The sequence below is a fragment of the Rhynchophorus ferrugineus genome, unplaced genomic scaffold (assembly GCF_030347505.1).
Source record: "Rhynchophorus ferrugineus isolate W39M unplaced genomic scaffold, kcgeb_rfMv2 rfM2, whole genome shotgun sequence".
In the NCBI taxonomy this organism is placed as follows: domain Eukaryota; kingdom Metazoa; phylum Arthropoda; class Insecta; order Coleoptera; family Curculionidae; genus Rhynchophorus; species Rhynchophorus ferrugineus.
Genome location: NW_027472581.1, coordinates 13,978,202 through 13,990,636, shown reverse-complemented (window position 1 = coordinate 13,990,636; position 12,435 = coordinate 13,978,202). Strand labels below are relative to the sequence as shown.

The window sequence follows — 12,435 nt, the reverse complement described above, 5'->3', positions numbered from 1 at the left end:
AGGTTTTTTTAAAATTGATTGAGACCACTGGTCATTGATTATAACTTTATTTAATTAATTTTTTTTTCTATAAAATTAATATATTTATAATAATGATGAAAATTGTATGGTAAATTTTTTGTTTTTAAAATATTCGGAAAGGTTTCTAAAATGTTATTCTGAAAGTGTCAGATTTTTTTAAAACTTATTTTAACTGTTTCAAATTTCGATATTTATAATAAAAATTTACTTTCCTACAATATTATGTTTTCGGCTATAATTATCCCAAAGTCCTTTATTTAAACATATTTTAATATAGTAAAGGTTATTTTAAAGATGTGGTGTATAGTGTTTGTATGGGAGTTTTCTTTAATTTAGAACTATATTTTTAGAATCCGGATAATTATACATAAAAGTGAATAGTAGAAATAACGTTTATGTTTTTCCGGCTGTCACCTAATATGGCTCTGAACTATACAATTGTCTAATATTTTGTTAAATATCCAAATGAAAATTAAATATAATTTTAGCGAAAATATTTTTCAAAATTTGTAAATTTTGTTAAAAATGTATTTTCTTAGTACATAAATAATTTTTATTAAAAATATAACAGTTTATTTAAAAAAAATCACTATTTATATCACAATTAGAACTAGATAACCCTCAAAATGGTTGCAGATTACTGACCTTTTCGGCTTTAGTGTGCAGTGTATCATACAGATCTCTATCGGAACTAATATGGTTTCTTATACGACATGCTCGTTTAACATGTTTTCGAAGGGCCATATTGCCTGGAATTTGCTGTTGCTCAAGGTTCGATTTTAAACTAAAAATCAAGAACACTACTATCGGCAATGTAATTGCGAATATATGAATGACTATCGGTCAATTTTTTTTCATCTAAACCTTTATATGTACTCGGTTATAAAAAAAATACACAGGCATCACATGACTGCGGAGAAACTCGCGTGCTTAATGTTTTGAAAATTAATAACGATATAGTTCCCGAGATAACGTGCTACAAAATATGTTTGGCTATTTTGATTTAAATTTTTTTCCGTACTTAAATGGGAATAACAAATAATCGGTGATACAAAATAATTATTGTTTTAGTAAAATGCAATTTGAACTATCGTTCAGTAAAACTCTAATGAAAATTAAAATCAGATAAAAACAGCAGAAAAAAAAAAGATTGTTGATTATGGTAATTCTATTCCTGAATATCTATTCATAACAGCTTTCTTTGCTGGAAGTTGAGGTACAAGGGGTAAGCAAAATAATATGAGCACCATGCAACCATGCACCATTTTTTTTTATTCAACATAATTCCCTTAAAGCGTGATAAACTGATTATAGCGACCCTCTAACTTTTCGATACCATTTTCGTAGTACGATTTGTCCTTTGCTTCATTATAGACGTCAGTTTCGGAGATCACCTTTTCATTCGACGAATTTTTTTTCCCAGCGAGCATACATTTTAGATCACAGAGAGAACAGGCCATAGTCGCTGGTGGCCAGATCTAGAGAATACGGTGGATGAGGAAGCAATTCGAAGCCTAATGGATTTTTGCCATCGTTTTCACTGACTTGATATAATTTACATTCAGTAATCCATCTTCTAGGAGAATTAATGGAATTAAAAGTTGAAAAACTTAAACTTGTACCAATAGATAACAATTATATATGTTAAATTATATTATTCAAGTTTATTAATACCGTTTTTCTTCACTAAGTAACTAAAAATAATATAAATAAAAGCTTTTAATTGAAAACGTCATTAAAAACGAAATAAACAAAATAAAGTTTATGTCAAATATAGTAGATTTAAATATTAAAGTAAGTGCAATGGTATGTTATATTAAACTCTGTACCTTCACACATTATTGATGTAGTTCCTTTTCATTTACCATTTTCAAAGTACGCTTCTCTTGTAACTTTATATTTTTCATCTAGTAGCTTTTATGTACTTGTTTGTTACAGTGTGATTACTCATTCCATATTCTTAACTTTTATGAGCATCTTATGCTTCATATTTTTTACTAACCACTAGGAGCAATGATACCAATAGTGATATTTTTACATTAATGACATTTTACATCTTCTGCCGTTATGTGAACTTTCGAAATTACAATATATTGGTAATTCTGTTGATGTAGTCACGTCCAGAATACATTACAATTTGTATTGATATTTTTGATTTTAGTTAAGTTTCTGAATACATTTTTTATTGGTAATATACAAACAGATACTTGCTGGAATTAACATATATTCGTAAACTCATTTTGTCGCCTCAGCTTTGCTATATTTCTTAAATTTCATCTATCACCTAAGAAAAAGTTTGTGTTTTGTTATTTTATTATGAAATTCAAGTATATAACAGGTGCCCTTATGATTTGGGCGGCAACATTGTGATATTCAGCTGGACCTCTCTTTCACATCTCTGACCGTATCTTGTGAATCAATATCTCGACATCCTCAATATTGAAATTTCTACTATGACCAGCATATTGTTGCCAAACTCGGTCATATGTCCAAGATGGTAGTGAGACGATACAAGCATTAAAAAAAGTTTAGTCTCGATTCAGTGATAAAATCATAAGATATATAGAAAATTGGTAGAATCTTGCAAGAAAATGTACACAGGTAGTAGCAAAATAAATTGATGAGACAAGACAAGGTAACGTGGGATGATAACAAAGCAACAAATGAAAAAACAACTAAACGTAAAATGGTAAATGCTTTCAATGGAAATAAAATACATTACTTCAATATTTATAACATTCTATTCGATACTATATTTCTATTCTATTTCTACTTTGATAATATATACATTTGATATAGTATAATATTTAAATGTATTATAATATGTTATAATAGAAGTGATGTTATATGTCAAAGCCAAAATAAACTAAAAGTTGATGCGACAAGATCGTTACGTTGATGTATGATGTCATACACATTTATGACTTGAGTTAAGCGCTATTTTGTATGGACTATAAATTATCTAGAACTTATTTAATATAGTTAGATATCCTCAATAATAGTAGCTGGACCTCTGTTGCTATCAATACACGTTGTAAATAATATATTAATACAAATTAATTTATGATTATTTCATTATTGGGGAGTATATAAGTTCGAGTAATAAAATAATAACATAAATGAAGCCACTACACTATTTTGACCAATTTCAGGTCTATGAAAGTCAGCCTATGAATATTAAAAATAATATCTCCTGAACGATTTGACGAACTGAACATTACTGCACAGGCCATTTAAATTTAATATTATAAAGGACAAGTAGATTTAACCATCAAGCGAACGAGATTCTTTCGCTTTGCTATATCGGATTTCCCATCACGTTTCCTATATAGATTTCCTCAATTATAATATATCAGGAGACAATTAAGACGTCAAAGAAAAGACCCTTGTTAATCGACAAAAAAGTTAACTGTTGGAGCGAGATTAATTAGATCTCCACTATCTCGGTCCCTACAGACATTTACATTTACGACATTAAGTATTTCGTGATTTAACATTATGTAGGATGTTGTATAAGATTATGAATATTATAAATTCCTCTATCATTCATTCAATTTATAGGTCTAATTTCGATTCTTTCAATGATTATTAAAACTTCAGTCACACACCAATACTCAGTCTTAAGTCTTTCAAAAAAAGCGCATGCCATCGAAGTTATATTTGTTTCGTTTTAATATTCCTTGAATCATGCACAGTCTTACCAGTCAATCAAAACGACGAAATAAAACAAATTACGCTTTAAGTTGCTTTGGCACTCGTCATATAATCTAGATCTAGTCTCTAGTAACTACTATCTATTTGTAGGCCTAGGATAGGTTGAGGTTGTACTATTCATGCTCAATATTTTTCAATGGCTTAAATTTTATTCAAAGCTGATGGTGTTACAGGAGATCACCTTCGCCATCATTTCACAATTAAATCGAAAGCGCATTGTACATCGAGCAGCCTGAAGGACCAAACTAGTTAGAAGACAATTAATTGCAAAATTTATTGGGCGAAAACCAAATTCAAACTTTCAAAGAAGACTCAGACAGCTTAGCACTTGACGAATCATCTGATGAATCATTCCGAACTATTCAATATCGCGGTTTCAATACTTACTAGGTAAAAAAATTCTGTGGCTTACTCTGACTATGATATCTTTTGATTACCAATTATTCAAGTCGCCGTAGCATAGATTTTTCGCGTAGATTTCATGTTATAATCTGTGATAAACTTATAATCATAAAGTGTGATTCAGAATAGTTTTACCTTTATAACATTTTCCTTTAATTATAGTGCATTTTGAAATATTTTACACCTGTATTATTCGCAAAAATGTCGAGCATTTTTATTTTAAAACATCTCCAGGCTTTTACATCGACAGAGTAAAAGAAACTGGAGATATAGTAGACCTTATAAAGGAAGAAAATGTTCAGAATATATGCCTTTTGTTCAGATTCTATACTTGTTTTTTAAAATACTTTCAATAGCAGTTTTATATAGTCAATATACAAAGAAACGAGTCTGAATTATGAGTATGTTGTTGTAAAATTTGTCTGTTTTGTGCTCTTTCTATAAGCTATGACATTTTATATTTTTCGAGATTTTTGTATACGTCTTTTTGATGTATTTTCTTTTGTTGCAAAATATACTTTTTTATTTTTGTTACAGTATTTAGAGATCAGAGAGAAAAAAAAAAGATCAGCATCTATTTGTTGTTTTATATTTTCCCTGAGGTTTATATTCGAGTTAATCGATGTACTAAGTTAATCCTGTTTCTCTTATAACATAGTAAAGGGAACACTTTTAAAGTGATATGTTACTAAAACTTATTTTCACAGTACTTTCAATATAAGATCAGAAATATATTTGATATATAACATTAATTAGAATAATAAATATCTGTATATTGAAACATTAAAATATATTCAAATTGTCTCAAGAACTAACCCTTTTTTAAACGGCATTTAATTAAATCTAATTTTCGTTGAGTTTTAATAATAAATGAAGCTACCTTACAGCATACTGGACATTTTAACAAAGTATCATAAGTGCGATTAATTTTCAGAAATGTAATAACTTCAGAGCATGAAACATAAGTATGCATATTCATTCTTTACTTTTATGCTATGAAAATAAATATAGAATAACTAGCTGACCCGACAGACTTCGTCCTGTCAAAAAGATTTGTAATGTGGCAGTTTTTGTGCCTACGTATTTTAAAAAATTCTCCTGAACAGAACCATCACCCTGGTGATAGGGCGTTGTGAATAAAAAATAATTAAATAAAACATATATAAGGATTGAAAAGTAAGTAATCGCTTTATTGTTAATCATGTGAATCATAATTATTATTATTATTATCATTGTATTGCTTTGTGGTATACGATGTTTTTTGTTTGATTACCTGGCGCATAGATAAACAAATCTGATGGTTTTCCAACACGGGAACAGGCAACATACAATTGACCATGTGAGAAACATGGGTTTTCTAGATTAATACCACAAACACTTAATGATTGCCCCTGGGACTTGTTTATAGTCATAGCAAAAGCAAGCCGTCAACATGTCTATAGGAAATTTGCCATTACCAATGTCAATGAGTTGTTTAGAGAATATGTTTCCAGATTGGTCATTTTGCAACTCGACACGCATATTCTTGCTTAAATGAAGTACTTTAACATGTTTCCACAAATTGGAGGACTTTAGACATGCATTGAGTTCATCAGCTGGCGTTGATCGTGGAATCACTGGCAATGTTTGACGAAAATCTCCTGCTAATAAAATCATTGCACCACCAAATCGGTTATTATTGCTACGTAGATCTTTTAAGGTTCTGTCTAAAGCCTCCAAAGATTTTTTATGTGCCATCGTGCATTCATCCCAAACAATCAATTTACATTGCTGCAAAACCTTTGCCATTGCAGAGTTCTTCGAAACGTTGCAGGTTGGAGTTTCATTGCTTTGCATATTTAATGGCAATTTTAGTGCTGAATGGGCTGTTCGACCACCTTCAAGCAAAGTTGCTGCGATTCCCGACGAAGCGAGTGCAAGTGCAATTTTATTTTGTGAGCGAATTGTTGCTAATATTAATGAAATAAAAAAAGTTTTTCCTGTACCACCAGGTGCATCTAAGAAATAAATCCCTCCAGTTTCATCATTTGTTACTTTCATAAGAGTTTCAAATACATACTTCTGTTGTTCATTTAACAGTGGAAGATTTGTTTGAATTTATTCTTTCAAAGCGTTGAGATCATACAGTCTTTCTCGATGCAACTCTTGGTTAAAAGCGTCATGCATTGGACGATTGGGCGCGGTCAGGCCTAATTGAATTAATAGTTTGTTTGACATTATCAAGCACATGTCCTCAATTGAAATCAATGCTTCATTGTAAATTTCTTCACTGATTTGTATATTTGGATTTCCCATTCTATTCCGTATTTGATACAAAATATCATCACACATATAATCTTTGTACTTCATCCACAAATCAATTGGGTTTGATGGGAAGCATGTAGATATGATTATAGAAAACAATGTTCGTATTTGATGAGTGTGTGATGATATTACAGCATCATTGAGAGTTTGATCCCAATGAGCGTCATTTTCAAGCAATTGCAAACGTTGACAGGCTTCTCTGTAGGATCCACACAATTCACCATCAACAGTTCGTAACTGTTGGAATGATGTTGGGCCACGTACATTGACTAATAGCAGTCGTAAATAAAAACATTCATCATTGCTTGGATGTACTGAATAAATCCGGCCAATCGCATCGGTGGAATATACATCTGTATATCCTGGAACTGGTTTTCCTTGTTTCCGTCGTATAAATCTCCTTGAGGATTGATTCCAGGTATAATATTTTGGCATTTCAGAATATAGCAATGTTTGTGCGAAATCATCGTTTTGGCATGTCTCAAAAAAACTGGTTAATGTAGTAGATGGTGGCTGAGCAGCTCTTTGTACTGCGTTCTGTGCTGTAAAATACACTCTTTGTCCATTTTCTAAATGCACAGCTAAGTGAACAACAGAAGGGTGTCTCTCATGAATAGGAAAAGAAAATATTCGCCAAACTGCTTCATTACTACTGACATAGCGGCCCATTTGGTATTGGGTAACTTCATCATTAGAATTCTCTGCACCAATTCCAATCACAGCCATATCACTCCCTTTGGTTACATATTTGCAAATGTATTTAATCGATTTCACTGAATGGCAAGATGTGAGATGTGAGATGTGTGCTTTGAATGTCTTTGATAAAATGGGTGAATATGGAACAATCCAACGATTATCTATTTCAATATCTTGTTAATTTAATTTGACAATTGTTGATTTTCCATTGTCTGCTGTCGATCTGCGACGATACAATGGATAACCGTCATTACCAGTAATTGTTTCCGATATTAATGTCCGTGGATATCGTTTTGAACATTTACCATCCATCATACACGGTGAATTTTGATTAAGAGTTCCACAGGGACCATGTATCATGTTTTTGATAACTACCTCATGCAATCCAGGATCTACTTGTACATTAGGGATTTCAGCTGATATCACTGCATCAACTTCATTTGGCCTTATCTTTTCAACCAACCAAATCAAAATGTGTGCATGTGGCAATCCTCGTTTCTGCCACTCCACAGAATACATCCAGCAGCGTGTCTCACCAAACACATTATGTTTTACGATGAAATTCATTAAAGATTTCAACTTTTGTCTAAAGACTCTGGCTGTAATATCATGACGATCAATGGATGATTTCCCAGGTAATAACTCCTGCTTAATTTCTATCCATTGCGGATTGCATGTAAATGTGATGAACAAATCTGCTGTACCATAATGACGAACATACGACATGGCATCTTGAGCATATTCGTGCATATGCCGAGGGCTTCCGATGTATGTTGCTGGAAGAATAGTCATCCGACCGACATTCTGTGCATTTCCATCAGTATTAATCGCATCTCGAAGGTGAATATACTCTTCAGATCGGAGTTTGGTTTGATTCAACCTGATGAATGTTAATCTCTCCGTTTCAATTTTAACATACATGTCATCAACATATTTGTGATATAATCGCCGACATTTCAATATGTGATTATCTGCATTTTCCCGAATCATTAGGCGGTATGAATAATAGTTCATTGAACTGACTTTTTTGTTGGTTTCAGAACCTGTAAACAGATTTTGTTTTAATAACATTCAAATATAAAATTAAAATACATAATATAGTGACTGAGATATTATCGCCATAGCTAAACTAATATTTTAGTTACCTGTAATGGGATTTATCATTTTTATTGATAAATCGTAGCCATCTTCACCTTGCCAAAATATAATGGGATATTGCAGTGCATCATATGAGCGGTGTGTTTCCTTTATAGGTTGTAATTGAAAATTCCGACGATGTAAAACAATATCACGGGATTCCAAGTTTTCTCCAACTACAACGATAGCAACTTCATCAATAGTTGGTGCATTAAAACGTCTTGTATGTTGACCTGCAGGTGTTTTATCAGCTCTGATTACAATTTTGTGATTATCGGATGGCATCAGATCCAGGGCAGTTTTAAACAATATAATCAATTGATTGTGTTGATGAAATAAAGTTTGTAATTGTTCTACAATAGACCTTTTTACTAAATTGTTATGTGCACAACGCAGATCAATTTCTTGTGGTGAATTGCCCATAAAATAAATTTGCAGGAATTTGTTGTCGCTATCTGACACTGGTAACAGTGAACCTGCTCTGTGATATATTTGCCCTTGTATCTGTAAATAAAAAAAATATTATGGTGTGGTATAAATTAATGGATTGTCAATGATCAAACTTAAATAATATTTGATCTTAAAAAGTATATATTTAGTTTTAACTAATATCTATCAAATATAAAATATAATAAAAGTGTCACTGAAACTGAATCACCATATAATATGATGACTAAGTGATATATTTCGTAATGATTAAGAAATTGAAGATTAGTAACACATCTTAACTTTGGTGACAGAAAATTTTGTTCGCTAAAATAATTATGAGTAACTGCTATAATACATACCTTGAAAGTTGGCATAAAATTTTCCCGAACTGCATTTGTTGCCCCAAATGAAGTCATTTGAAAGCAATTGTTATATTGTTGAATATGTGTCAAAAAGTGTATAGAATCTGTTCCTATTCCTGAAACCAATGAGTACAATGGTTCTGGTGGTGGATCCAATTGTATCAATTTCACTTTACCATTTGCGCAACACAATCCATTGGCTTCGTTTTTGTATTTTAATGCCTTACAGTGTGAGCAAACCAAGTTCATAGAACCAATAACAACACATTGGTAGTTACTGTAGTCAATTGACACATCGTAACTGAAAGCAGCTGGATTCAAACTTGCGCGATTATTAGTTGAATGTCGCGCTCGCGCTTCACGCGTTTGTGATATCCGAATTCTTTCACGTTCATTTCCGTCGTCACGTTCTTGTGCAGTACGATTAGATCGGTAATTAGCTTGGTTTATAGCATTTCTGGTTCTTCTACCTAAATTGCTTCGTCTTATAGGAGGCATATCAAATATAAATTATTTTTTCACTAATCACGAACTAAACAAACACTAACTAACTAAACACTCTGCACAAAACACGATATACGAATTTGTTTCGTGTATCACTTGACAATTCATCTGTCATCTGTCAAAAGTCATCTGTAACAGACAACTTTTTTTTTTAAATTTGATATGACTTGAACTCAAATCCTTTTAAGCCGTACGAATTGTTTTATTTATTTAAAATTTGAATTAAATTTTAAACAAATAAAAAATTTTAAATAAATAAAACAATTCGTACGGATTAAAAGGATTTGAGTTCAAGTCATATCAAATTTAAAAAAAAAAAGTTGTCTGTTACAGATGACTTTTGACAGATGACAGATGAATTGTCAACTGATACACGAAACAAATTCAAACAAAAAGGGCTATTTTTAGGGTTTTTCCAGCAATAATTCTAATTTTTCTCGCCGTAAAAACCATCCCTGAACTTCAACGAACATTTTAAAAAAAGATTTGGCCAAATTGGTCCAGGCGTTGTTGAGTTAGGCGCTTAGGAACATATTTTGCAATTCATTTTTATATATAAGATAAACGAAGTAATACATGTTTTTATATTAAAACAGAGAATATTTGATTAAAGCAATTTTGAATTTGACATTTGATTTTAGCACGTATATAAAACAATTACGAACAAAATCAAGTAATTTATTTTTGTTAAATTTAGAAATGTATATTAAAGGAATACATTTTCCAAAATTACATTAACTATTGTTTTTTAAACCTAATTAAAATAAATAAAATAAATCAAAATAAAGTGGTACCGGCTGGCGGAGCAGTGGTAAAGGCAATAGGACGGTCCTCCTACTGTTGCGATAGCCACAGGTTCGAATCCTGCTGACTGAATCCTGTTATATCCTAAAAGGAAAATGATTCCAGTCACGCCAGTGACCAGGCTGGGTAAGACCGGATATCCCTTGGATTATGTCTAAAGTTGGTCACTCCCCAGTCGGTAGTCTTAATGCTGAAGACCTTGGTTCGAAGCCCACGTTAAACTTTAGGCCCGGTCCAGATAAACCCATAGTTGGTAAAAGAAGACATTTGGTGAAAATTGGTACAATGTTTAAACAATAAAATATCATATAGTCTTATATATTATTAAAATCGTTAAACAACTTAGTATTTATAAATGCTTTAAAATATTTACAAATTTACCGTTAATAAATAAAATTTGCTTCTATTTGTTTTATGCATTCTATCTATGCAAATTATGTAGTTAGTTTCATTTTAGTAGCTGCATATTTTCATCATTTCATTCATATATTCATAGAATGTTTACCTTTTACCCATATTTCTCACTTAAAATATATATTGCAGAAACAATAAATACATCAAGCTGATTACTACCGCATCATTCCCTTTTTATATATTACACTTTTTCAAAAATTTCAAATAAATCATCATTTATTTACCTTCTATGGCTTTCATTTATCTACTGGTTTCTACTTTGTCTTATGACCCACGTAGGAACTATTTTATAATTGTTAATATTCTTTGAAATATTAGTTTTAACTCTTGATGCACACATTAAAATATTTGTTAGCTGCAATATTCGGTTAGTGTTTTGTTAAGAGAGGAATTTACTAATGAAACCTGAAATGAATCAAAATATAACACCGCTAAAATTTAGAAAATATCTTAATAACCTTTAGAATTATCTATAGTAAAATGATATACTATGTTTCCAGAACTATATCAATAACTATGAGTCCTTAAACAAGAAAAATTATTCTGTTGTTTCCTGTTCACCAGACTGCAAATTATATCCAAGGCTGATTTATAAAATCAAAATATCATATAAACAAAGAGGGCAGACTATTCTTGTTTTTTTTTCTAATTTTATTAAACTATGTTAGTATGAAATTTTCGCATATATTGTTTTTTTAACAGCTGTATCTTGCAATAAAGCAGATACTGTAATTTGTTTTCTTCAAAAAATGTAAAATATAACATTACGTGATCATACTATTCCTAATAACGTTTTATCCAAACTTGCAATAACTCTCTAATAGTTCCATAAATATGGGAATAACCGAAAGTAATACGAAATATTAAATAATACTGTTTAAAATTAAATAACTTGGTTTAATATTGTTTTAACACACTCACTTTCCATTTTAATATCACTTAAAATACAAAATTTATAAATTTTCTTCCAACGGTTTAGCCAAATTTTTATTTTAAAAATTATGCATCCGTCTTTGATTTACGTACAATTGAAGCAACGAATAACCTACCGCATAAGAATTGGAGCTGGTAGTGCGTCGGGGAGAGCCTAAAATATCTTTTTATATATTTTATGTCATTGATCCGACAGTTATACCTGGTTGCCTCATTTGATTGTATTTCGTTCTATAGGAATATATTTATTTCTTGCAATCCTTACAATGTAAACATTCTTCTTTTCCTAAAAAAAGGCAACATTTTATGGGGTTTATTAAAATCAAAAGTTTATGTGAATAAGTCCCAAACGATTCAACCTCTTAAAGACAATGTTCGTGACAAAACTGAAGAAATTCAGCTTCAGATGTTGCAGGATGTCATGAAAAAAAACTTTAAAAAGAGCCAAAAGTTGCATAGCTAATCCGGTCACCATTTAGCTGATATAATTTCTCAATCATAACGATAAAAAGTAAAGACCAAATAAAGTTATCTTTTCTTTGAGCAAAGTTATAGGCAATCCAAAAACAACTTTTGCCCCACGTTGTGTAAATGTTAAAAGATTCTCCATATATGAGTGAAGATTACTTACACCTTTAGAATAATGCTAGTAAAATTATAATATATGTTTTTTAGGTATATAACTAAAAATGGATGGATAATTATAATCGAAATA

At 31.0% G+C, this 12,435-nt stretch overlaps 2 protein-coding genes across 3 annotated transcripts in view; both read right to left on the bottom strand.

The window, feature by feature from the left end:
• The window catches only part of Nos (Nitric oxide synthase), a 203,947-nt gene extending 203,053 nt beyond the window's left edge, over positions 1-894 (bottom strand). For both annotated transcript variants that reach the window (XR_013004646.1, XM_076397284.1), the window contains exon 1: positions 667-894. Coding sequence is in view for 1 of the 2 variants with exons in the window: in XM_076397284.1 (XP_076253399.1) it covers positions 667-765 (99 nt within the window). In the remaining variant the exon portion in view is untranslated. The remainder of the gene's footprint in view (positions 1-666) is intronic.
• Positions 895-7,314: 6,420 nt separating this feature from the next.
• LOC143190800 (uncharacterized) lies at positions 7,315-8,774 on the bottom strand. The gene is made up of 3 exons (XM_076395368.1): positions 8,508-8,774; positions 8,283-8,450; positions 7,315-8,180 (listed from the first exon to the last, which is right to left on the bottom strand). Exons 1-3 carry the CDS (start codon positions 8,695-8,697, stop codon positions 7,315-7,317), a joined length of 1,224 nt encoding a protein of 407 aa, XP_076251483.1. The 5' UTR covers positions 8,698-8,774.
• Positions 8,775-12,435: the final 3,661 nt, after the last annotated feature.